General features: G+C 37.1%; 1 protein-coding gene across 15 annotated transcripts in view; it reads right to left on the bottom strand.

Annotated features, from left to right (window-relative positions):
- The window catches only part of LOC139150916 (unconventional myosin-XV-like), a 97,537-nt gene that overhangs the window by 31,368 nt on the left and 39,376 nt on the right, over positions 1 to 26,793 (bottom strand). For 5 of the 15 annotated variants that reach the window (XM_070723388.1, XM_070723382.1, XM_070723385.1 and 2 more), the window contains 16 exons: positions 26,541 to 26,711; positions 25,039 to 25,162; positions 23,351 to 23,611; positions 21,174 to 21,369; positions 20,399 to 20,532; positions 19,128 to 19,298; positions 18,703 to 18,863; positions 17,448 to 17,690; positions 16,617 to 16,823; positions 15,356 to 15,972; positions 14,817 to 14,852; positions 9,368 to 9,424; positions 7,777 to 7,893; positions 4,798 to 5,015; positions 2,589 to 3,947; positions 1,604 to 1,651 (listed from right to left, as the gene is read on the bottom strand). In XM_070723388.1, coding sequence (XP_070579489.1) covers positions 1,604 to 1,651; positions 2,589 to 3,947; positions 4,798 to 5,015; positions 7,777 to 7,893; positions 9,368 to 9,424; positions 14,817 to 14,852; positions 15,356 to 15,972; positions 16,617 to 16,823; positions 17,448 to 17,690; positions 18,703 to 18,863; positions 19,128 to 19,298; positions 20,399 to 20,532; positions 21,174 to 21,369; positions 23,351 to 23,611; positions 25,039 to 25,162; positions 26,541 to 26,711 — 4,120 coding nt within the window. The remainder of the gene's footprint in view (positions 1 to 1,603; positions 1,652 to 2,588; positions 3,948 to 4,797; positions 5,016 to 7,776; positions 7,894 to 9,367; positions 9,425 to 14,816; positions 14,853 to 15,355; positions 15,973 to 16,616; positions 16,824 to 17,447; positions 17,691 to 18,702; positions 18,864 to 19,127; positions 19,299 to 20,398; positions 20,533 to 21,173; positions 21,370 to 23,350; positions 23,612 to 25,038; positions 25,163 to 26,540; positions 26,712 to 26,793) is intronic. The other 10 variants (XM_070723389.1, XM_070723390.1, XM_070723397.1 and 7 more) reach the window with 8 other exon arrangements.

Here is a 26,793-nt window from a genome sequence, read left to right as displayed (position 1 = left end):
AAGGTGTCTCCTTGACAACCTGCATGATTTGTTGTTTATCATCAGTAACCCTAACACTTTGGTGTGTTGGTATTGTTTGAATATCATTAATTGTTTGCCTTCTGTTAGCATCAGAAATAACTCTAACATTTTGTTGAGTTGGTCTCTCCTGAATAAACTCTTTGCTTTGATTTTTGTCAACATTAGAAATGACCTTGATATTTTGTTGTGGAGGTCTCTCCCTGATAACCTGTCTGGTTTGCTGTCTATGTTGTGGTGGTAGTATCTGAATACCATCTGATGTTTGGTTGGACAGACTGCGTCTGTCAACATTAGAAAGAACTCTAACGTTTTGTTGAGGGGGTCTCTCATAAATAAACTCTTTAGTTTGTCGTTTGTCAACATTTGAAGCAATGGTGACATTTTGCTGTGATGGTGCCTTCTGGATAATCTGTGTGGTTTGCTGTTTATTAACCTTTGCACTGACATTTTCTGGCTGGTGGTCTGTCTTTACACCATCATTCTGCCGTGGAGGCATATTAACAAGGAAAGTCAGCTCACTGCGTATTTTTTGTTTGGATTTTGGGATTATGCTAACTTGTGCTGTGTGAGAATTATCAGACATGTCATGTTGCTGATATGGGTTTTGCACAACACTGACATTATTTTTAGCGTGTTTTATCTCAGACGTGTAATTTTCATTATGCTTTCTGCTCTTAGATACAATATCAACGTTTTGCTGTGGTCTACTTGTTGTGTGGACATAACTGTCGCCAGATGTGGCAAGGGTAACAACATCAGTATTTTGCTGTGGTCTATATGTTGTGTGCACATGCCTACCATGATGGCCATGAAGTTCTGTAGTTGACATGTCATCCTGTCTCTCTAGCTCTGTTTTCAATACGTCACCTTGGATTTGATTTTCAACATCGGAAGTGAGAACGAAGACATTTTGAGGTTTCTTTGCAATGTCAGAGGCATCAGTGTGTTTGGAAACATCACTCCTCATTTGTTGCTGTTGTGTGAGATTTGAAATGTGCTGATTTCGATTTTCAGTTGTCGACAGACCTGCAACTGAATACTGTGGTTTACTAACAATGTATCTGCGGTCACTCCGTTTTCTAATTTCCTGGTCTCTTTTTTGCTTTTCTGCAAGGGCAATCTTACTTTCTAGTTGCTCTTTGATATTTTTCACATGGTCTTGTTCTAGAAATTCACTCCTAGAACCTGCGCTGACATAGTATTGTGTCTTGTTAGCAGTGTGAATGGGATCAGCATGTTGATGGTTTTGCATGTCAGAGACAAGACTGACGTCTTTCTGTTGGGATGTGACACTGTGATTCTGATTTTGGAAATTCTCTATGTCCCTGACATGAAGCCGTGGCTTGTTAGTGTGGATGACCTGACTGTCGTTTGTGAAAACGCCAATGTCCTGTTGCCGCTGCCTAGCATGGGTGATACTGGCAACGCCACGTTTAGCATGGCCGAGTGAATGAACGTGCTCATTCCTGATGTGACCGTCAGTTGTTAGAGCATGCTTGTTGGAGTGAGTTGGTTCACTACCGTGAGGTTCATTGGGAAAGTCATTGACATAGATGTAAGCAACAGATCTATAGCGACTCACATTTTCATTATCTTCTGAGTTAGGTTCTAGGGAAGACTCAGGGGAGAACTGTGAGGTATGGAAAGATAAACATGAGACATACAGTCACCACGTATGAAGTTTCCTATCGTTAGTTGTTAAGTACTTTAAACCCTGTATAAATACTACAGAACATGCATTTAAGAAGAAAGTCAGGGAAAGAGAGAGCGTTGGGATTTAAAGTTTAAAAAAAAAGGTTAGAAATTATCGTCAGAGTCAGAGAAAGAATGGTATCATTTGGACAAGACAATAGTTATGTATGTTGTGGGTTAGTGTACTGAACAGCAAGTCTGTGAATGTAAAATTGTTAGCATGCAAAGAATATGAAATATCACATACTGTATCTACCAAATGTATTTGTAACATACCAGAGTAATGTGGGTAAAATTCCAATTTAAACGCTGTCCCTCAAAATCACACCTGACAATAAACATTACTGCTAACATTTCCGATCAAAATTGTTTTTTTATGACCTGCTGCCTTTGTATTTGTCATGTGTAGTGAATGGGTTAGTTGCTACACCTGTCCTACACATGGTAATGACTCCATTGTTGTTAAGTTTGCTACAAATCAAGGCCATGAACAGCGTGGCCACTCACTCATCGCATGTTGAACAGTGTACCCATGTGTAATGTAATGAGTAGTGTGCAATTCACTGTTATCATAGTGATCACTTCTGAACAGATCCCACAGTTGGTTTGACGATACAACACGGACAGATACAGCAATTCCTTGACATCAATTTTTTTATGTGTGATGAGCATTTGAGCAAACACCAGAACTGCTTTGTATGTCTGCAATCACAAATACAGCTACATGTAACTAGACAACTGACATCACCAACATGTACGGACTTTGCACATTTATGCACCATAAAAACCTCACCAAATGAGACATCCTTTCCCCCTTTCTCAGACAAGTCAAAAACTCCCACAACAACACAGAACTTTTGAACAAAGCTACTCACCTGCACTGATTTTCTGCGATTCAATATAGACAAAGCTTCTCGATGTGTCTTCTCTTGTTGAAGTCTTACTTTCTCCAACGCTTCGTTGTGTACCGCATCTTTCTGCAGCTGTAGTTTCTCCAGGGCTTCCTTATGAATCCTCTCTTCATCATCATAATCATCAATATTGTAGTCTAGCTCTTCAGCTACTTTCTTAGTACTTGTTGTTGTTGTTGGTGGTGGTGGAGGTGGTGGTGGAGGCGGAACAGTGGATTTTGTCTCCTTGGTGACTTCTGTGGTCTTTTTCTTCTTGAGAATGGCCAGAGCCTGTGCATGAGAATCCTCAGGCTTGCGGAATGAAGTTTGTCTGGAGACTTTTGTCTCCTCTATCAGAGTCTTGCTTTGAGGGGGAGGAGGCGGCGGTATCACAGTCTTCTTCTCTGCAGTTGAATTCTGTTCAACCTTGACTTGAATTTCTGATTTGTACATGAGAGATGAGGGCCTGACAGGTTGGGTTTTCTTCTCCTCTGTACTGATTGGCTTTCCACCTCGCTGTTTGATCAGTTCCAACGTTTCGGCTCTCACATCCTGCTCTTTCCTGTGGGCAGTTTTCATGATGCTTTTGATTTCTGATGTCGGCCTTTCTTCGATGTTCAGTTTTCCAGGCGTCCTGTTTGACCCTTGAGAGCCGCCTTCGCCTTCAATTTCCACTTGCAGCCTGTGAACCTCAGTAACATGCTTCTCCACTTCTTTGGGCTTCGGAGGCCACACAACTTTGCCCACTCTGACAGTCTTCGCTCGAGAGGCAAAATTTTTCTCTCCATCCCTGACCTTAAGTTTGATGACTGTGGGCGCTATTACTGACTTCTGAGGTGGCGGGACAGGAGGTGGTGGAGGAGGAGGGGCAAGTCCCTTGCTGCTTGTATCGGGAGGCGGTGGTGGGGGTGGAACACTGGAGCTTTCAGGAGGCTCAGACTGATGAGTGGCCTTGGTTGCAGTTCTGGTGATTTTAACCACAGTGACGGCGTCCGCAGACTTTGTTTCTGTTTGTGCTGACCTATCTGGCAATGGTGGGGGTGGTGGTGGAGGGGGTGGTGGTGAATCGGGAATGCCATTAGGTACCGGTGGTCCAGCAGATGCCTCGGGTGCACTGGTGGTGCTACTACTGACAGGCCCATTCATAGCACTGGTTGTGCTGGTTGATGGTTGGCTTAGAGAGTTGGATTCAAATTTGCTCGCCATCTTGGTGACGGCGGTTCGTTTGTGCATGGGACTTGTTGCTGTTGTTACTCTGGTTGCTGTTGGTGCAACCGTTGAAGCATTCTGTTTCTGGAGATTTTCTAACATCTCTCTCTGCTGCTGCATTTGAACCTGTTGTGCCTGTTGAAAAAATAATAATCATGTCAAAATCTATTTAAGGTTGAACAGGCCTCAGGGACAGATATTCAGACTCTTAAACTTTTACAATTCATTTCTGATATACCATTTGTGAGGTTCATTTTAAAGCTCTTGGTGTAAGAAAACTTTTCACTGTCATAGGTTTTCGAAAATCAAAAATGTTATTTTTCTCCATGGAGTTAACGCAGGGATGGCGGCCATTTTGAAAATCAAATATTGATCAATCTTGGGTAATTTTTGCCTCTGGTACCAACATTTGCATAGTGACCCCCTAAGTTTTTATACGTGATTTTGAAAGAGAATGGTTGATATATACCTTGAGGAAAATTTGAGTAAAAGTTTAAGTCTTTCACTTGCAAGGCACATACTTCCGTAAAGCAAACACAAGTTCTTGTAATTCTTTCTATAGCTGTAGTACTTAAAGTACTTCATTGAAAGTACACTGAATCACTTCCTATACCTTCTCCAAATTTTATGCAAAAGACTTTTGAACAAAGTCAACTATGCTGGATTACGGACAAAACAAAATAACCCCTTTAAAAAAGCCTGTAATATTGTGCTCTGCAAGCAAAATTGCTACACAACTGACTTGGGAAAATTCCCTTTGTACACGACAACTTTACAATTGGTATAGAGTTTATGCAAAGCAATTTCTAAAAGACTTAGTGTATAAATTGTAGAAATGTCATTAGTCAAATATTATTAACATTAAAAGGCAAACATTTATCACACTATCACTAGGCAAAATTTGAAAATCTCAAAACTGTATGCATAAATATTACACTGCATGCAAAAACTGCTCTTGACTTTCACAAGGTTGGGTAATACTGACCAAGATCGTCTGTTGGTTTAGATATGCTTGTTGTGCCAACATTGATTGTTGCTGTTGTTGATATACTTGCTGAGGATCGTAGGCTGGAACCATCATGGGCTGCTGGGCTGGTACCATCATGGGTTGCTGGGCTGGTACCATCATGGGTTGCTGGGCTGGTACCATCATGGGTTGTTGAGCCGGTACCATCATGGGTTGTTGCATAACTGGATACATGGCTGAAAAGCAAGCAAATTAATCATAACATCACTCACTTTCACTGAAAAACTAAATATTTTTGGTGAATCTTCTGTGATCTCTCATGAGAAACTCTCACACAAAATATTAATTACTTGATCCTGATGACATTTCCAGCAAATATTGCAATTGTAATTCCTGATAGACATTTTAAAAATCTCTAGCATATAGCTCATGTGTACCCATTGCACATCTTCCAAACTCTATCATGCACGTGAATTAGTCCAATCAAGTTTCAACAATAACAAATGCAAAGAATAAACCGATACACAAATAGAAAAATATCCACACATGATGATTAGTGTGAGTACCATGATAGCAAATCTAGGCATGGTTTGTGGGCCAAGGACTGAGTTCTGAGCGTAACTTTGATGTGAGAATTCTATCAACAAAATGTGAGGTATGAAGTCAAAAAAGGCTGGCTTTCGAGAAATATCATTGCATTCATGTTGATATTGCCATGCATTTTAGAAACCAAATAAAAGGCCACACCACATGTGAATTAAACTATCTGAAACGTCCTCTCTGTGACCTGCTAGTTAACATTGTGTCCATCTAAACTTATGATAAACAGAAATATCATGACTTCCGCAGACAAATGATCACCATTAGCATTGTACAGCAGTCGGTTACCTGTAACAACAGGTAATCATACAGTCATTATTTGACATTCCTTGGAGCACCATTTCCACTCATTGGTGATAAAAGTGAAAGGTGAGGCACTCTAGAATATTAAGTCTCTTTTGGTGAAATCAAAGACCCAAGAAAAAAATTTTTTCTAGAGTTTACGGTGAAATCTACGGAACTATTTCCAAAATCTGTTAATTTTGTCCTGATGTTCACTTGTTCAGTTGAGTAATAGCCTAGGGCGACATATTTAGAATATATTTCTTCTGCACTGTGTTTTGGTTAGGAGACAACATTGACATAATTGACTGTTCATGACTAAGAACTCAGAACTCAGCCGTTTGTAGAGGAGTGAAAAATGGGTGGGGTTAATAATGGTTGATTTTTTTTTTGAAGTGCCAGGATGAGTGACCCCATGAGGTCATGCACTGACCCCCAAGCAATGTCTGCTTGGCTGTTAGTAACTGACAGGCTGATGAAAATGGAAGAGACTTACCAATGGGATGAATAGGGGTGGCAGAATGTCCAACAAATAAAACAAATAAAATGTGGCGTCAATGGCAGAAAATGATCAGATATGATGGAACCCGTGAAAAAACCAAAAAAATGGGGATTCTTAATTCCAATGTCATGCACTATTAGGAATTAGTCTTATACTATGATATCATGCTTCATCCAGAAAATGATAAATCAGAGTGTTTGATTGGCTGAGCATGTATGTGCAAACAGGTGTAGCTGCCCACTCGTACATGGAAATGCTTTTTTCCCAGGCCTTGGAACATGAATAGCACTGAAACTGTGAGATGCGGATTTATGTAAATGCATGTTCTGGGGCACACAAGCACTATCTACAACATTGTGAGAAAATTGTTTGTAAATTAAAAGTAAATTTCTACAACACATTGGTAACACAGTGGAAACAAAGGATTTAACCAAGACCATTATGGGATATGATAATGAGTGGATGCACAACAGATTTACAGCGATGCATTGTGTCAGCTCTCTTTAGTTTTTCTTTCTTAACGTCTGATGGCCAATAAAACACTTAAGACCAAGAAATCAACGATTACTGTGCCAAAAAAATATATTAATTACTGACATATCTGCACTGTTGTAATTCATAGCAACGATGTTATCTCCAACATGCCACTTTCAAGTCAGCAAAAATACAAAAGTTTATAGACTTCTTCCTTCAGGAGTTCTGTTCCAGACATTAAATTTTACTAATTTTACTTCAGGCATGCCACGAGAATGGTGGAGGGACTGTGGCAAAACCATGATACTTTTTTATTTGCATCAGACTTACAGTGTCACTACTCACACTAAAACTAACAAACTTTATGTAATGGACTCATGCAGATTACAAGGCTAGAAAACATGAGAAATAGCGTGGGTTTGAATTTCCGTTCATTTGCATTCAACAGGCAAAATTGATGGTCATCAAATAGCAGGTGGGTCTATAATGGCCATGGATATCAACAAACTGCCTACTCATCTAAAATGGGTCTGGTCAGTTCCTTAGAGGCATTGGTCTGATATGAGTAAATTTGGTATCAACTTTATTTGAGCACAACAAATGGGAATGGAGTCGTGGTCATTTTTTTGCCAGTTGTTTTTTAGTAATTTTTTATCACGATATTTCTTGTCTAAATTAATGTAATTTGACTGGTTTACCTTGTATTTCTTACAAGATAGCTTTTGGGCATTTTAGAAGTCAGTCCCACAGAGATTTCATGTTCATTTTTTAACTCCCTTTACATTCCTAATGTTAAATGTCTTTTGCTTGAAAGTTTTGTCTCTACTGATTTTAAGTCTAGGGCGCCCTCACGTGGCATTTCTTGAAAATCATTGTAACTTTGCCAACTCAAGACCAGTACATAAGCGCACAATCTAATAGGAATACCAACAAGCATAATGACTTGTGATGAGCAACAAAAAGCCAGGTAGTGATTAAATATGCATTTTATACAACTGTTAAGGGGTTGCAACGACAGGCAGCTGTGTGGTAATATCAAATACACATGTAGCAAAGCCACTGTCAGTGTATCAATGTATTAGAAACTTTGTGAGAATCTCAACACACAATAGCTCACACAACTCTAAGCTATACCACACCTTGCATATTAGTGACGGGCATGCTTGGCACTGTTGCCATGGGTGCCATTGGCGCCATAGGTGCCATTGGAGCCATTGTGGGCATAGGTGCCATTGTAGGCACACTTGGTTGTAATACTACACAGTAAAGGGAAAAGAGAAAATACATCAAAAAAATCATTAGATTCAAAATAAACAAACAGGAAAACAAAGTCCCAGTTGGTTGCTACATATTCAAATAATGGTCACAAAATTGTTTATATTTTACAACAACAATACAACCTCTCCAGTCCTTTGTTTTCCATTTCTTCTAGGCTATGTCATAGGCTATGTCAAGCAGCTTTAGCTGCCACTTAGCCTTGTCTTAAAGACCAAGAATTATTTTTCTTGTATAAAATATTAAAAAATAAGTTATTAACATGCATTATCATCATATTATTATTTACATTATAATAAGCATGCAGCAGGCAGTTACAAGTTATGCAAAGTATAAGACGTTTTCAGCATGCTGGCAAAATTATAGGTATACGGTATTTGCATAAGGGTTATTTGCTTTTTACTTCTATATATAAAACCAATCGATATATGTACATATAAGGGCAACATTGACTGTTTCATTTCAGCATCATGCTGTATAAATGTTCTTTTACAATAAGAACATATTGATAAGGATATCATAAGTGCCTTGTATGTCCCTGAAGAAATATCGTATATTTTTTACACACTGGATATTATCCTTAATGAACAATCTTGTGAACAAAGTACAGCCAAGATATATGCAACTTCTGTGTGCATGTATCTGTTCCTTCAACGGAAACAGTACTGCTATACCAACACCTGAAATCTTTCCCCAAACAGACTATACCTGACAGTCATGCCACCCATCATAATAAGATTCAACAAAGAAAAGTAAAAGATGCATGAGGCGTTGCATATTCCTACCTGAAAGAAACTTCAGGTAGAACTGACCAGCACACCGAGATCTACTAAAGCATGCCATATCTTTGTTTGCAGCCAACCATACACATGCATATCCCCACATACTGCCATCAATGCCACAAATATCTCTCACACACTGCCACCAATGTCATAAATATATCCCAAATACTGCCACCAATGTCACAAACATACCCCAAATACTGCCACCAATGTCATAAATATATCCCACATACTGCCACCAATGTCACATTCTCAAATATCCCACCACTGCAACCAATGTCGCATATACCGGTACAATATATCTAACACCTGCCACCCATGTACTGTAACATCACATCAGTAATTTATCATATCTATTAATTTCATTGCAGCATGAACAGTAACATTAAAACATGTACAGACAAGCAAATCAATGATAGGAATTACAAACACTTGTGAAAATAAAAAAAATATTGTGCATCACTTCAGCAATTTCTATTCTTGTGCCATATTTCATGCATTATATTCAATGCTGTATCATGCATTAAATACAATGTGACAAACATTATAGAACAGATGCTGCAAATGGCTGTTGAATTGAAATAATTTTCTTTGTATCTTTTAATCGTTTTTATCCATGTTGCCTTACATAGCCAATAATAGGAAGCAGCAGTGTCCTGCATGGGTAACTTACCTGGTTGTTGTATCTGTACAATTGGTACACTGGGTGTCCCATTAGTCAGTGTACTCCCTGAAATGAAAGGCAAAAAATAAGTTGAGTCAGCCATGCTACAATAGGCTAAGGGCTTAATTGAACCACACCGGCAGCTTATACTAAAGAGGTAGGGGAGGGATATATCTTGATGCATGCATTAACTTGGGAAGCTACGGGAGTAAACTTATCTTGGCCAAATGTATCTTTCTTCAGGGTAGAAAAAGGATAGGAGAAGTTGATGAAGCCGGAATTCTAATTCCCCTGGTAATTTCCAACCAGGGTATGAGAGACATAGGACACTCTGTAATGAGTACAGAAAAGCCACAGCATTTCCAGCTGTTGCATGTATGGTACTTGAAAGGGAAACCTGTCCAATGAATGATGCGACTACAAAGTCATCCTCACTATTCATCAGGGGTAGTTATTTTCATTATCAGTCAGCTAGGGTCCCCTATATTAACCCCTCGAGTCTTTATGGAATATAATGCAGACAATTTTTCCCCAGATCAAGAAAATTTTATCAGGTTTTCCCAAAATTTTGATCAAAAACTGTAGCCAATGAAAAATTATGTCCATTTGGTCGAAAAATTATCACAACATTATTGAAAAAAATCATAAAAGTTGGTAAATGTTGCTCTAAGATTTGATGGGAATAATTACAGCACTCAAAGGGTACGATTAATGTGCATGGAATTCCAGAAGAAACCTGAAGAAGATACAGCCATTATATTGACTACTGTAGTAATGGTTATCAGGTTGTGGGATTTCTACATTGTCTAGTAGACTATCTGTGAGTATCAGGAGGTAGCATTGTATATCGGAAGTTTGTTACAATTGCGACTTCTACACTCCATGTTGTTTACATCGCCATGATAAAGGCATTAATGTAAGGGCAGCTGGGAATTGGCACAAGCATTATGAAATGATTGTGCCAATCATTAACACCAGTATATGTTATTGAGATACCCTTTAGTGTACTATATACAAAACCATTACGACATGTACACTGAATTTTCAGGAAAAAATCATGGCATAATTGATGATAAGAAATATCTTGCAGAAAATACACATGAAGATAAGCATAGTTGTTTCCATGGTGACATTTCAGCAACCAATACCAATGGCAGTTATATTTCCATGCTTTCAAGATTCCAGCACCACTGACCAGTTTTGACTATTGACATATTTAATATGTCACTTGACAGCATACATATAGATCTTTTGTCAGCAAAATTTAGACAGTAACATTCAGCAAAGCATGTGATTGCAATCAAAGCTTGGTCAATTTCTAAACACCGCACTTAAATGAACCACAGTGCCTTCCCGTAGAAACTGAATCTGTCCATTGACAAATCTATACCATATGATGGACCTCATCCAACCCTATCTGACATTTATCAGAGTGTGGCAGAAACAGACATTGGAGTCAGTCACAATCAGGGTGCGCTAGATGATTTCATTCGTTATGGACATATATCTGCTATTCAGACTGATATTATATTGCTTATTTGTTTCTAATAAATAGTAATAGTTGTATCTAACTTGGTCACATAAAGAAATATTGCATATATTGTGCAGGTTTGGTTGTACATCCACAAAAATGCCTTTAAAAACTGTAAAAAGTAGCGTTATGCTGTTTCACTTCAAAATGTACTTAATTTCAAAATGTTTTTTGGAACACAGTGTTAAAATTGTGGAATTTTTAGCTTACATATGTTATTGCAGAATACCTAATCTTTCTTTCACAAGTTATTTCATGTGATTATGTGCATCGGAACAGAAACTGTGGTATTTTTACCAAAACTGTAACATCGTTATGTTTTTTGCGTTTTGTGACCATAAGTACATATACCTTTAGTTTATATCTAGACAAATGGGTAAAATATTGTAATATTGAATTTAATTCCAACCTCAACATCCATGGCAAGCATTTTATACACCAAAATTAAAATAAATTGCATATTGTATTGTTTTGTGAATAAATGAAAATGGAGATTGTTGTGGTCGGAATTTCTTGTAGCGTCCGTGACACGCTCATATCTTAAGGACAACAGGAGTTATAAAAGATCTGATGTCACAGGCCTAAGTGTCAAAAGGTGCCTACTATAAATAAACAAATTATATAATTACTGTCCCTTGCGTTCACTATTAATATTCCTAAAATATGGAAATGTAGCATCCGTGACGGTGTAGCGTCCGTGACGGTGTTTACTACATAGTCATAATTAATAACTATTTAAAACATTTTAAAGCAGTTATCCACTGAAACATATAAATACTAGTGTGTATTGTGTGTACATTCATGGAGTTGGGTTACAAAATGTCTTCAAGGCATAAAATTGTAAATTTGCACAAAATTGATTTTTTTTTAAGTAATAAAACACTCAAAAAGTTATGTTGAGCCTCAACTGTAACACTTAGATTGGTGTTTTTTAAGAATGCAGTAATTATATTGATAATGTTATTAGAATTCTAGTGAAAAGAACAATGAATTCTGTGCTGTATATGCATTTATTATTGTGTATTCCATTTCAAGTCATTATGTCACGGATGCTACAATAAAATGCAAACATTGTTTTTCAGATTGTAAGCCAATCTAAATGTGAAATAACCACCACATTTTATTGTTTTGTTATCACATTTTGAATTTTAAAAAATCAAGGGGGTAAGAAATGACATTTGTGTTAACTCTGTCTCTACCACTTTCACATATTATGAAGGCAGAGAGTACGAACGTCAAGTCGGCGTCATCCTCATCCTCATCCTCATCCTCATCCTCAGGTGACCTTTCTAGCTGACGCTAAAATGACGCTACTCAGCATCAGCTTCAGCGTTGTATCCAAATATTGCGGAGGATACGCTACCCAATGATGGATAAATGATAAAATTCGCCCATAACATAAGAAAATAACAACTCCATTCTTTCTCAACTTTCTTGTGAATCCTAAAACTGGTTCGCAGGTAATATTTTATCGTTAGAATATCTCATATGGACTAGTTTTTTGGAAATGTTCGTAATTTTCAGTCCATGGATCCGCAGATGTGTTTGTTGGTATCCTCTTAACTCTTGTGTTAAGATTTTCCAAAAATTGGTGCAAAAAAGGTATACATGGTCCGAAATGTGTAAAAATCGCCACCATGAGAGGTGATATGAAAGCCCTGATTATTCAAAGGACATATAAAACAACTAACCTGTATAACTATGACTTGAGGCCTGAAAAGTCAAGGTATTATACATATAACCTTTGAACTTTAAGGAAATTAAGGGCTAAGAATGTTGCGTTATAACTACAACGTGAGAAACGGGTATTGAGAGGAGAGGTAACTAAATTTTATGAAATGCAAATACCACTGTGTTTTAATTAATATTTACGGTGATATGAAACTTGGAGCACATTTTTAAAGTTGTTTTTACACTTATCATTCCATCAGACGCATTCAGGAATAATCAGATGTGACGCCGGTGAAGCTGATGCTGTAGCGTCATTCTCATCCTCATTTTCGCGTGACCTATGAGGCTGAGGATGAGTATGACGCCAACTTTACGCTCGTCAGAGAGTACAGATATATTATAGAACAGAGGTCAAAGGTGTGTGTGCGCCCCATCCTGACAGGTGTTAGAACAGATGCCAGCCATTTGGATTTCTTGGGTGGTGTGTCAGATACATTGTAGCAAATTTTATTGTGGGACCACAGGTCAAAGTTTAACAACCTGTCGTTCTAGCGTGATCTAGGTGTCTACTTTTATCTTGGTTTTACACTTTAAGTAAGGCACAAACAATGTTAACTTCTGTGTTTTTTGACGTATTGAAAGTTTATTACCAGTATAGACATTTTTCACAAACTCCAACTGATTTTTGCAGTAGTCGCCATAGCTTTCTCGTTCAATTTAAAGAAATTGTCAATGTTTTGACACAATTTTCACAATTTAAATGTTTGATAGAGAAAGGTTTTGGAGAAAAGAGAAAGAAAAAACCAGATTGTTGATTGCTTTTTATATTTCAAATTGACCTAACTTTCAAATTTGATTTTGGTAGCGTCCGTGACAAAATTACATGTCATACTATACAGAAAATATTTTAGAAAGAAATTCATTTTGATTACACTGAATGGTATTAATATTGTTGCTATAGCATGGTTAATTCATGGCAATAAAACTTTTAAGTACAGCATACCAGCGGAAGGACATAGAGAAGTTGAAAGTCCTATTAAAAAAATATGATCAATATTGTTGTATTTCTCACTAAACTTGAGGTTGTGTTTATTCATGGAAAAATTAAGTAAATCATACCAAGTATAGCTTATTTAATGCCAATATGCATCTTTTATATTGTAATAACATAAGAAAGCATTAACAAATCATTGTTTAAAATTTTATTATGACATTTGTGTTTCATGTTCAACATTTCTGTAGCGTCCGTGACACTGCGTCGACCATATAAAACAATGTGCACTGTGGTAAAACTAACGAAGTTTGCTTCACCAAATTTTAGGAAGATATGCCCCATACCATAACCTTTCAACATATTATTTAACTGGACAGTTATCATGAACTTGAAATTTTGACCTAAGTGACACACTCTAGCGCACCCTGATTGTGACTGACCCGGACATTGCATTTTAACCCTTTTCCTGCCAAGTTCATATTTCACCATCAGTTCAAGTTGGTTAAAAGTAGTGAAGCAAAACATGTCCTATATGGTACATTTTGACAAAGACTTGAAGATTTGAAGGTCTCTGAAGACAGAGATACTGTAAACATGATTTTTACAGACTAAAGCTGCTATAACATACCAAGCCAAGTCTGTGCCAATACATAATATGGTTTTGGCTCCTAAATACTGCTTTTTCCTGACTTGGCAGATGGGGAAGTGATACTGTCTGGCAGGTAAAGGGTTTAAGTTGCAGAAAACATTACAGACTTTCTACAGTATTAAGCGATTCTGTCTGAAAACAGCCTTTACAACCGATGTATACATAACCTGCAAGTTAAAGAATGCACTTCTTTCGTTGACTTCTCAGAAGCAAAGTCACTCACACTTCATTGGCAAGATGAAATGTCGAATGAAGTTCTTGTACAATATGTGATTCACTCATTCACCACTTCATGAACCAAATATTCACTGATAGTGTGAAAACCAAAGGCAACAGATGGTTTGCTATTCAAATTTGTACCCTCTCTTGACTTCTAAAAGAGGAAATATGATGTTCAGATTGTCAAACACAAGAGCATCTATGAATATTTGACGTGCCTGTATTTTAGTCTGGATATTACAAATAATGAAGTGAGTTATCTGAGAAATCAACTAGTGAAGTCTGCAGAAGAGAAAAAAGCCAGTTAACCTTTACAGTGCTGAAATATATGGCATAGTGATTAGTACACTGTGTTGTGTGTCTTTTACTGGGTGCATTGTAATCGACTGATTACCTTGACGAATGCTTGTCATTGGGAAACGTCTATATCCTGTACCAAAAATGCATTGGAATAAAAATCTAAAACAGTTAGTGCATGTGTACCTAATGTGTCAAAACCCCAAGATTTGTGAAACATGGATCAACTACTAGTATGTCTGTGAGATGACTGACAAAGACTATTTGTGATTACACAGACTTAGCAGTAGTGTGTCTTTTGCCAAGATACAATTCCTGAAATACAGAGCTTTTGTTACGACTACATAATTCCTTATTATTTTCAGAAACTGATGCATATTGTTAGAACATATATCAGAAATTGGTTCCAATGTAACTAGAAATTTTTTGTGATGATAATTTCATTTCTCATCAATACTGTTTATGTCCACCTCTATTCAGTGTTGTGCATTGTTTATCAGAAAATAGGAAATGAAGTTCAGAAAATTAAAGTACATTGTGTGAAACAAGATAAATTGTTTGTGAAATTCGCATTTGGAGTCAGAATAGAACAAACATACTAATCTGTGACAGCTATAGAGAAAAATCAACACATACCTGAAGAGCCTGTTGAGCTGGACCCCGGAGGACCTCGGCCACCACCTTTCAACTTCTTGTCCATGGCATTAGCATTCGTGAGTGGCTCCATGTTGGCAGATATGACAGGATCAAACAGTCTATCCAAGTATTCATCCATGTCTGATGGTGAATTGACGCTTGGCACTGGAACCATACGTATCTTGGTTCCAAGGGTTACCTCCGATGCCTTAGAGACAGCTGACTTGGTATCAGAACGATCACTGCGGTCACTCTTGTCACTGCCAACAGAGTCAGATCTGCTTCTCCTCTTATGAGCTCTGCTGCGCGGAGGTGAAGCTTCCTGAATGGGTGCCAACCTAGTGTTAAAATAATCTCTCTCTGGAAACGGCTGTCCGCTAGGATCCACCATTCCATTCATCACGTAACCAGAGGATGTCGGCAGAGACTTCAACTTTTCAAAATCTACGCCCTCATAGTCTGGTTCTGGAATCAAGTACTGTGGTTGTTCTGGTGCACGGTTTGCAGCTGAGTTCTGATGCACCATCACTCTGTGTGTCACTACACTTGTTGGTTTCACATTGTGGCGTGCAGCAATCTCTTCATTTTCGAGAAGTTTCTCAATATCCGGCATTTGGCTGCAGATGGAGATATTACACGGACAAACAACATCCGATGAAACATAACGGCACATCATGAACGGATCACAGGTATTTACATTTCTCTTGTGTCATCTCATCTTCCAAACAACAATTTGCATGTAATATATATGACTTACTGTCGGTTTTATCTTATGCCTAATTTTAAACATGACCAACTAAAGGTTCACAAATTAAATTCACCAGAAGCGCAAAGTGAGAGTTTGATACTGTTGACAGCACCCTCATATTAACATTTGACAAACATGAAAGAACCTGTCACCAGTCTTTCACTCATTCCAATCTGCAAGTTTCTAGAATTACCAGTGCATATGACAAAATACAAGCACAATACATCCATTCGATTGCCTCAAACAAGTATACCTCTAAAATCAGTCTTAAACTTTGCTCGTACTTAGCTCAAACAAGTTTACAACCATTCAAAGTTGATCTCAGAAACAATCTTTCGATGACGCCATTGTGGGAAAGTAAATACATATATCAGTCAGAGGTGTGTTATCAACACGACTCAACACGAGCTCTACAACAGCTAAGATTGGTAAGAGTTCAAAAACATTCACTTTAAAACATTTATTTCCTGAACATTTATTTCAAAAGCTAGTGTAACTTAATCCTGTACTTACTTGGGTGCTAGTGTCATTTTTCTCTGTGGGGGTCCCTCTCTGGCAATTTCTGAGGATACCAGAAATTGTGACTCAAGGACTGGAAAGTCTGGAGGTACTTCCATTTCACCAATCAGATCTAATACATAGTCATAGCCTGCAAGCTCATATCTTTCGTTTTCGTCCTTCATCCATACTGACCAACCCTTGTTGCCTTGTAGGACACCCCTGGAAAAACAAAAAAGGTAACAGTTATGAGTATTCTGTGTGGAAGATGGGAGAGTACATGTATGTTTGCTTATATGAAATAATTAGGCAATATCAAGAGCTATTACAAGGACGATGAACTTTGTTTTGGCAAATGTAAGCGTATAAACATATTGCTGGACAGAACGTGTAATTATATGATTAATTAAACAATTAATTAAATGGTATGAAATATATCAGTTAAGTAAGCAAACCTACAAAATGACTGTGGCAAAGGATTCACATCTGAGCTTTGCAAGCACAAACTTATATGTACACCTGTATTTCAATACATCAGAAAGACAACATGGCTAATATTTTTATCTTCACTGTGACAACACCAGTGACAAGTGAATTCTCAGTTTTCTTGAGAACTTCACTCTAAACATGTGAAAGTGAAGTGAAGAGATCAGATCAACAGCCTTTCATTTGCATCCATACAAAGCTTGAGTAGCATTGTCAAAAGTTAAATTCAAGGCAATGTTCACTCTCTGGTGTAACAAACATGAGAACAGAAGTTGAACTTTCCAATTACAGCCTGCATGAGTTCTTACAACCTTTTTTACCCATCATAAACCTTCATCAGTATTTATTTAAATACCATACCTGTTTTTCAGGAGGGCAGCAGCAAACTCCTCTCCAGTCGTCCAGGAATCAACTTCACCCATGACTTCCTCACCATCAGGGTACCTGGCACTCAACGCCATGTTGTTCCTCTGTCTGTTTGCCTTCAGTTCCAACATGCATGGTGGATAGGTTCTGGTCAGGCCACTGTTGATGGTGTCACAACTCAGCAGTTTGTGCTGACAGTGGATCTTCCAACCATCGTACGCGTGGTCTGAGACATATCTGTCAAAACATTGGAAACATAGTCAGATGAACCATTTACTCTGTTTTAGTGATCAACATACAGTATTACTTCCCTTGGTTGAATAAACCGTTGTTAAACACTATCCCCTCCAATTTTAACCTATCACAACTGCAAATTTTCTCTCCTGAATCAGTTCAGAATTGAAAAGAAACAGACGGGTTTCATCATCTTCTTTACAAGTAAACAGGCTAGGCAATGTATCAAAAAGTTGCCAGGTAAAGAAAGAAGTGTTAATAAGTATCAACTCTGAATTTAAAAAGGTGAAGTTTCCGTGATCATTTTTTGTCATATAGTATTTTGCATGGTAATCACACAATTTCACACAATCTCTTTCCATATTTGAAATTTGTTGACTGGAAAATCTTCCGTAGGTATTGAAAGTGCAAACAAAAATCCCCTATGACACTTTATGAATGTTCACAAATCAAATTGTTTTCCGGATATTGGAGAAAGAAATCAAATGAGTACAATCAAAGTTGCTGTCATAGTTTCCTTGCCTAGTACTCAACAACTGTAGACCTGTTAGTACCATTCACGAATATTGCAGTAGTATATACTTCCAAATTAAAAGACTTCAAATTTGTTTCTGGTTAATCAAGAATAAAAGCTCCGGGTCCAAGTATATGATTAGTGAAACAAATGTCCTAAAATTTACTGATATTTGAAATTCAAAATGGTTGCTATGCCAGTGTTAGCTCTATGGGAAAATGTTCAACTTTCACTTTTCACAAAACATGGAAATAAAATCAAAATGTCATATACCCTACAAGCTTCACAATAGAAATGCATTGTAAAAGTTAAAGTGTCTAAAAATGCTGTCCCGCGAACACATTCAAACTGAACGCTTTCACCCCAATTTCCTTCTCCAGAGGTCCAACTTTACCATAGAAAACAATGGGATTGGTTCAAACCACGGTGGTGAAAGGGTTAAAGTTCAGCATCTACACAGAATAAGACCGATTGTAGTGTTGAAAGGTTAAAGCTACTCACTTGAGGAGGTATTTGTACATCTTGGGGGACGGTGGAAACACACTGAGACAGTTTGACATGAGTATCCAGGCACGTTCATTCTCTTCATTGCGATCATTCTGCCAGGTTTGGTTACAGAGCTGACTGTAGATTTCATCCCGTAAGGCTCCGTTCTGAAGACCCTGTGAAAACATAAATATACAATACAATTCAACGTTTGCATTTTCCACCAATTTGATCTAATGGTTGCACATGACCTTAGTTGAAAGACAGTTAACATCGACATCTGCAATACCAAAGATGTACCTTCTTCTACAATTTAACCTTTCCTTTGTAGTGTTAGACAACATTTGCTACTAAAATCACCAGAGGACAAAGATTGGGTTGTGAAAAGACTACATTATAGTCTACTGTGTGTATGAAACACTGAACCTGGCCATCCCTACCTTCTGTGCAATAAAGTTTCCCAGGGCCACCTCTCTGTCTTTGTTGATGTTTAGATCAGCCATGTATCGCTGGATCATCTTGAAGAGAGCCACCGCTTCCTTGTCATCAACGTCATTAAGTTTTAGAAATCCTGTGTCTATTGGTTGATACATCATTCCGAATGTCTTTGTCTGAAAAAGAAGAAAGTGCATGTACATGTACATCACAGAAATTATGATTTGAATTGATTCATATTATAAATAAAATGGCTGTCATTTAAGGTAGAATGAGCCTCGAGGACAGATATTCAGACTCTCAAACTTTTACAATTCCTTCTGATATACCACTTGTGGGGGTTCATTTTGAAGCTCTAAGAAAAAGAAAAAATTTCACCTGCTTAGTTTTTCAAAAATCAAAAATTAATTTTATTTTTTCTCCATACAGTTAACATGGGGATGGCAGCCATTTTGAATTTCAAATATCGGTAAATCTTGGGTAATTTGTTTCTCTAGTACCAAAATTTGCATGGTGACCCCTGATTTTTATTCTTGATTTTGAAAGAGAACAGTTGAAAGATTCCTTAAGGAAAGTTTGAGCAAAAGTTTAAGTCTTTCACTTTCGAGGCACATACTACCTTAAGGTTGAAAGTATCCCATGGACAATTATTCAGTCTCCAAGTTTTACAACACTCTGTTTGAATGCTGTTTGTGTGAACTCGTTTTGAAGCATGTGGAGTTTATGAAGTAATCACCATGCTGTTTTTGTAAAAGATAGACATTTTATTTTTCCCCATGGAGTTATCATAAGGATGGAAGCCATTTTGAATTTCAAGTATCAATGAATTTATGATAATTTGCTTCTCTATAGTACCAAAATCTGCACAGTGACATTGGTTTATATTCTCAATTTTGAAAGCTAGGATATTTTTTAAAGTTTCCCTGACAAAAATTTATGCAAAAGATTAAGTCTTTTGGTTTTGAAGGCGTGTACAACCTTCAACAATATTTCACCTGCAAGTATTAAGCAAATTGGTATGGTGTACATGAAAAGACCAGAGAGAAATTCATACTGTGTGGCAAGACAAGTGTTAAATGAAGACAAATAAAACGCTGATGAGGTTAGAATAAACTGCCCTGCATTACAAAGCTGACATACCGTCTAAATCAAAACACTTCAATGGCACTAAAGACTGTGAGGTTTATTTTAATTGACTGCATTATTTCAATTGCCTGACTCAGCTCTATTTTGATATTTCCCTGGACAACGCTGAATAATATCTGAGCTGACTTACCTTGAAGTAGATATTTGCATATTTGGAGAATGGATGGGCATTGATATCAGGTGGCAGGGCATACTGGTAGTCCTGCCTGGCAACTTTACCCACTACCTTGACCACATTACGTTCACTGTGCACTGGAGTCCATTCTGTAGAATACAGTCACAGCAAATGATCATGCAATGATCTGAACAAATTATCATATAATACTCTGACAGGATTGGAATCACAATTCACTAAAACAGTATACTAATTAATTTTGTATTAAACACTATCACCAAACACTATTATAATTACAGTGTAGTCATTAATTTGGCAACATCATCACTACACACTATCACAGTGCACTAATTAATTTTGTAACATCGTGGCTATAAATGTGGACTCATACTTGAGGACTCTCTTCATTGCACTTGGCATAATGATAATCAGGCATGTACATGTATGTATCCATTCACAGTAATGAATTATGATCTCATCATGGAATGAATAGACACCCATCAAATCAATCACAGACACAACTCTTCATTAATTTTGATCTGACAATTCTGATCACTAATCCTGGTCACTAATCCTACCCAAGATTAAAATACATCATGATGAACATTCTGTTTTAATCCTCTCATCGGATAATTTAACGATCTTCATAAAATAAAGAATTTTCTTTCACGAGAGTGTTCTTGCATTACTATTGTGGTTTATGTCATAATTGGAAAACATAAAAAGGAATTTCCTATATGTGATTGTTCCTGGAATTGGAAATATCATACCATTTTATATGATTCCTTACCATCAATTTTGGAGAAGATAAAGGCCAATTCATAAGGCACTTCTAGATGAGCTACACCGGAGTGTTTTCTGAGTATTGGTTTGATTGGTTGATGAGCATCAACTGATGTTGTTGTTGTTGTTGTTGTTGTTGTTGCTTTTGCTGTCGCAGCTCTTCTCTTTCTCTCCTCTTCTCGTCTTCTGTTTTCTTCAAGGAACTGAAATTGCCGCACAATTATAACATCTTGTCATTTATAAATGTCAATGGAATGATGAAATATTGTCATTGATAAGATGTCAACACTTGCTAAGGTAATGCTAGCAGCTAAAATGTGTTATAGATAAATGTAAGCGCAATGATATCCTGTTCTTGATAAATGTCACTGCAATAATGTTGTCATTGATAAATGTCAGCGCAATGATATCCTGTCATTGATAAATGTCAGCGCAATGATGTCTTGTCATTGATAAATGTCAGCCCAATTATGTCCTGTCATTGATAAATGTCAGCGCAATGATGTCCTGTCATTGATAAATGTCAGCGCAATGATATCCTGTCATTGATAAATGTCAGCGCAATGATGTCCTGTCATTGATAAATGTCAGCGCAATGATATCCTGTCATTGATAAATGTCAGTGCAATGATGTCTTGTCATTGATAAATGTCAGCGCAATGATGTCTTGTCATTGATAAATGTCAGTGCAATGATGTCTTGTCATTGATAAATGTCAGCGCAATGATGTCCTGTCATTGATAAATGTCAGCGCAATGATGTCTTGTCATTGATAAATGTCAGCCCAATTATGTCCTGTCATTGATAAATGTCAGCCCAATTATGTCCTGTCATTGATAAATGTCAGCGCAATGATATCCTGTCATTGATAAATGTCAGCGCAATGATGTCTTGTCATTGATAAATGTCAGCCCAATTATGTCCTGTCATTGATAAATGTCAGCCCAATTATGTCCTGTCATTGATAAATGTCAGTGCAATGATATCCTGTCATTGATAAATGTCAGTGCAATTATATCCTGTCATTGATAAATGTCAGCGCAATGATATCCTGTCATTGTCAGCGCAATGATATCCTGTCATTGATAAATGTCAGCGCAATGATGTCCTGTCATTGATAAATGTCAGCGCAATGATGTCTTGTCATTGATAAATGTCAGCCCAATTATGTCCTGTCATTGATAAATGTCAGCGCAATGATATCCTGTCATTGATAAATGTCAGCGCAATGATGTCTTGTCATTGATAAATGTCAGTGCAATGATGTTATGTCATTGATAAATGTCAGCCCAATTATGTCCTGTCATTGATAAATACCTATGCAATGGTGGTATCTCATCATTAATAAATGACACTGAAATAATATATTGCGTCAGTGATAAATGTCACTGCAATGATGTTGTCATTTATAAATGCCAATGTAACTTTGACATTTTGTCATTGATGTATGTCAGTGCAATGTCGCCGTCATTGATAAATGCCGATGCAATGATGGCATTTTGTCATTGATATATGTCAGTGCAATGATGTTGTCATTGATAAATGTTGATGCAATGATGATATTTCGCCATTGATATATGTCAGTGCAATGTTACAGTCATTGATAAATGCCGATGCAATGATAGCATTTTGTCATTATGCAATGACGGTATTTTGTCATTGATATATGTCAATGCAACATCTTATAAATGCTAATGCTATCTTTTCACGTCAACACAATGATGACAAATTTTCAGCGATAAAAATAAATATGATGATGACATTTTGTTATTAATGAATGTGCATACAATAATGGCATTCACTCATTTATAAATATCGACGCAATGATAGCATTTGTCAATTACTTTGGCATCAGATGACCATTACTTATCGGAGTCAAGGAATATAGTACTTAGTATGAATTAAGTCCATAATTCTTGCTGAACTTTGACCTCTATATAATTTAAATATGTATTGTACTCTGGACCGTTTCGATAAACTTTTCAGGTGCTATGTAGGGTAAGGTTACAACATTACATAGAGTAGCACACAGCATATTCCTGTAGTTCAATAAAGCCAAGGACTTCCCTTCTTCAATTATTCAAGAATTGTCTCCTCCAACGAAGCAGACATACAGACAGAGATTGACTGACACACTCACAGACAACAAATCGACTCAGCTCTATGTCTCTTGCACTGACTTACCCTAAGATATGCCTGTCTCTGTCTCTTTGCTTTGTATAACGCCTGCAGCTTGATGTATCCCTGTCTCATCTTCTTGTAACGTCTTCTTTCAATCATCTTCCTGGTGTAACTCTGTATTGTGACAGCAGACTTCTGCATTTGTAAGTAATGTTTCCTGGCAAGGTAGGCCCTGACATACTTCTGGATGATGATGGTGGCGTGTTTGAGCAGAATGGATCTCTCGTATTCCAGGTCAGCTTCTAAAGCTTCCCTCAAGAAAACCTACAGGTGCAAAACATACAGACCATAATCGTTAAACACTCTGGTAAAGTTTTACATTGCTTGAAGGATCATGGAATGTCAGGAAGTGGCTTGCTTTTTTTAATTTATGATCTGTAGAGTTTGCCAATGTTTAGTACAATTTAATATTCCCTCTTCCCTCCTCTTCTGTGCTTTCTTTGAGTTGCTTCCTTCAAATCATACAACACTGACATACATTGATCATTTAAATATTGAAATTCAAATGCATAAACACTGCATGTTAATTCTGGTTAATATGTGCAACATAACTTTCCAATCTATTTATCAGTATTTGTTTTCCAGTATTTGATCATTGTCTGTTGATGTCTGGGAATGGTAATAACAAAATCTGACAAAATCAATGACACATAGTGACAGAGAGAGGCAGGCAATATGCACACTTGTATTTTATGATAATGGTGTTCTTAATATGCTAATCCCATCAAAGCACCTGCAATATTCATTAATGTTTGCTTCACTTGTGAGTAAACTTCATAAGGTGTGAATTGTGGTCTCCCTCTAAACCTTGAAACTTGGCAGATGAACATTTTTAACCTGTCGATTCAGATATTTGTATTCGGCAAAGGCAATTAGTTCTGTTGAATGAGACACTGGCATGTGCCACTAATACATGAAGAGGGATAGAAGAATCTACATCACTAAGACAACCAATAATTTGGTATAACATCGCAAACAGCCTAGTTTTAATTAATATCCCACACACAGGGAACTGGTATCTGTGTGATATGTGATTACTACATTGCTTTTGCTTACTCTAAGTAAAAACAAACAAGTCATGACTGTGTAAAGTGGAAAACAGACATTCTCCCTTGATCGTTTGCCTTTTTAAGTTTACATAATCATGGCTGGTACAAATAAGCTAATATTCACAAACTTGGCCTGACTGTCAGGGTATACATTACCCCTACAGATAGGGGCTCACTTGTTTTGGTTAACTCTTTCAGCTCTCTGACTTTGTGGGCTGAATATCACCTCTACATAGGAGTTCAGGCCTGAGAAGGTTAACCCTTAGAGCGCCAAAGTCAATTTTTGTCACTCTTATAAAATATGTATGGTGATACCTAAGTCATTTTTGTCAGATTTTTGCCATAATTTTGATAAAAAATTCTTGCCAATGAAATGTTATGTTCATTTGGTCCAAAATTATCAGAAAAATTACAGAAAAGTCAATAAAAATTGGTAAAATGTTGCACTGAAATTTTGGTGGGAAAAAATACAGCACTCAAAGGGTTAATGAGTTCTCTGTTTTTGACCAAGCTTCAGTCTATATAGCATTGTGGACAACTTTACCATAGACATGATTAGCAGAACACCTGTAATGCATTGGTTCAAAGTGTAATTTCTGATCAGGAGTTGTTACAGTTGCATGCTATATTGTCTCAGCTTACCTTTGTGCTGCCAAGCTGGTACTGTTTTTCATACTTCGATCCCATCCTGTTCATAATGGTCTGGCAGATTTCCTTGGGGTGAGATCTTGTATGGAACGATGTAGGTCCAATTAAACACCGATACCTGTGGTGAAAAAATATAGGTAAGACTTGCTGTTTTTCTGAAGTACATGGATGTTGCCAAAATAAAAGTAACTGTTTAGATTCAGTCAGTTGATCGTTCTACTGTCTCTACTGAAAAAATTTGTGACAATATAACATTACATGTAGACCAACAACATTAGCAGATGTTTAGCGGCCATAAATATTACAAGTTAGAATTCGAATAAGCCCAGCAACAGGAAAAATAATATTTAAGTATAACACTGGCAAGCATGAACTACTTAGAATGAACTTGACCTTGAAGTTAAAAAATATACATGTATTACTAAAATGGGTACCATCATTCTGTACCATATATAATATTGCCAACAAAGACTATTAATATGTTTAGATCATTTTTTAGAATTAAACAAAATGGAAATCACGCATGACAACACAAATATTGAGGTTTCAAAAGTTTGAAACACATTTTAATTGAATAATTTGTTCCCTGGATATGGAACATTGCAGCATACTTTGTGTGTCACTTTGTTGTCTGTGCATTCCACGTCTATTTGTTTCTGCCATGATCAATCAGCCAGACAGAAATTGCTGGTAGTGCGGATATTGATAATGCAAACACTGGCATTCAACAAGATACCACAGCAAACTATCAACCTAGCTCTTTCTACATTTACAAAATATTATCATAGGCTATGACCTATCCTTATGGCACAGTGTGCACAATTGATCCTCTTAAGTCTCACAGAAAATAAATATTTTGAAAAAAGATTTGGACTCGAAGGTTGCTACACATCATTATTCACTGTCATATTTGTACAGATCTAAGGTGCAACAAATGATCAAAACCTGTATATACATGAAAAGAGATGGCCACACACAAGATGGGATGGACTAACGCTATCTACTGCTGAAACCTATATTATATTAGAATCTATGTCAACTTGACATGGCCCTGCAGGCTGCATCTCCTTGCAGGCTGGAAATATGGGGAGAGAAGCTATGTAAAATATCTAACTTTGGGAAAAAGGCAAATTATTGAAGACATATATTCCGATGAAGTCCAATTTCCCATGACTAAGTCAAACCATAACTCTGTAATGACAATAGAGTCTGACCAATGTTTGGTGGTTGTAAGCTTAAAAGTACAGAAGAAATCATAACTTCTAAACATCCACATTGAAAATGTGTGACACCCAGAAAAGGTATGAATATTTTCATGATCTTAAAAACAGAGATAATTGCATTAAAATGAGTAACAGCTTAGCTGAAGGATTAGAAAAAAGGCACTAACCTAAAGCCGTGACTGCCATATCCTTGAATGAAATGAATCTAAGGAGCACTTTAATAAGAGACTGGATTGGGGTGCTATGTACATAGCTGTGAGTAATACAACTTACCTGTTTGCAAAGGTTATGAAGTTCAGTCTGATTGGGTAACCCATTTTTCTGATGCGAATGGTCTCCAGCATACCAGAGTACCGAAGTTGTTCCAAGACAAGTGGTGGTTCAAACAGCATCGGTGCTTTGTCGTTGTTTGGTTTGATACAACGTACAAAGAAAGGATTGCATCTGTAACGGAAAACAATGGAAAATGCGACCATAATGAAATTTTAATCCTTTTTTGCTATATTGTTAAGTCATGCAAAGAAAG

This window comes from Ptychodera flava, chromosome 15, assembly GCF_041260155.1.
Source record: "Ptychodera flava strain L36383 chromosome 15, AS_Pfla_20210202, whole genome shotgun sequence".
NCBI lineage: Eukaryota > Metazoa > Hemichordata > Enteropneusta > Ptychoderidae > Ptychodera > Ptychodera flava.
Note: the sequence above shows the minus strand (reverse complement) of the source record. Positions and strands in the feature narration are given on the sequence as shown.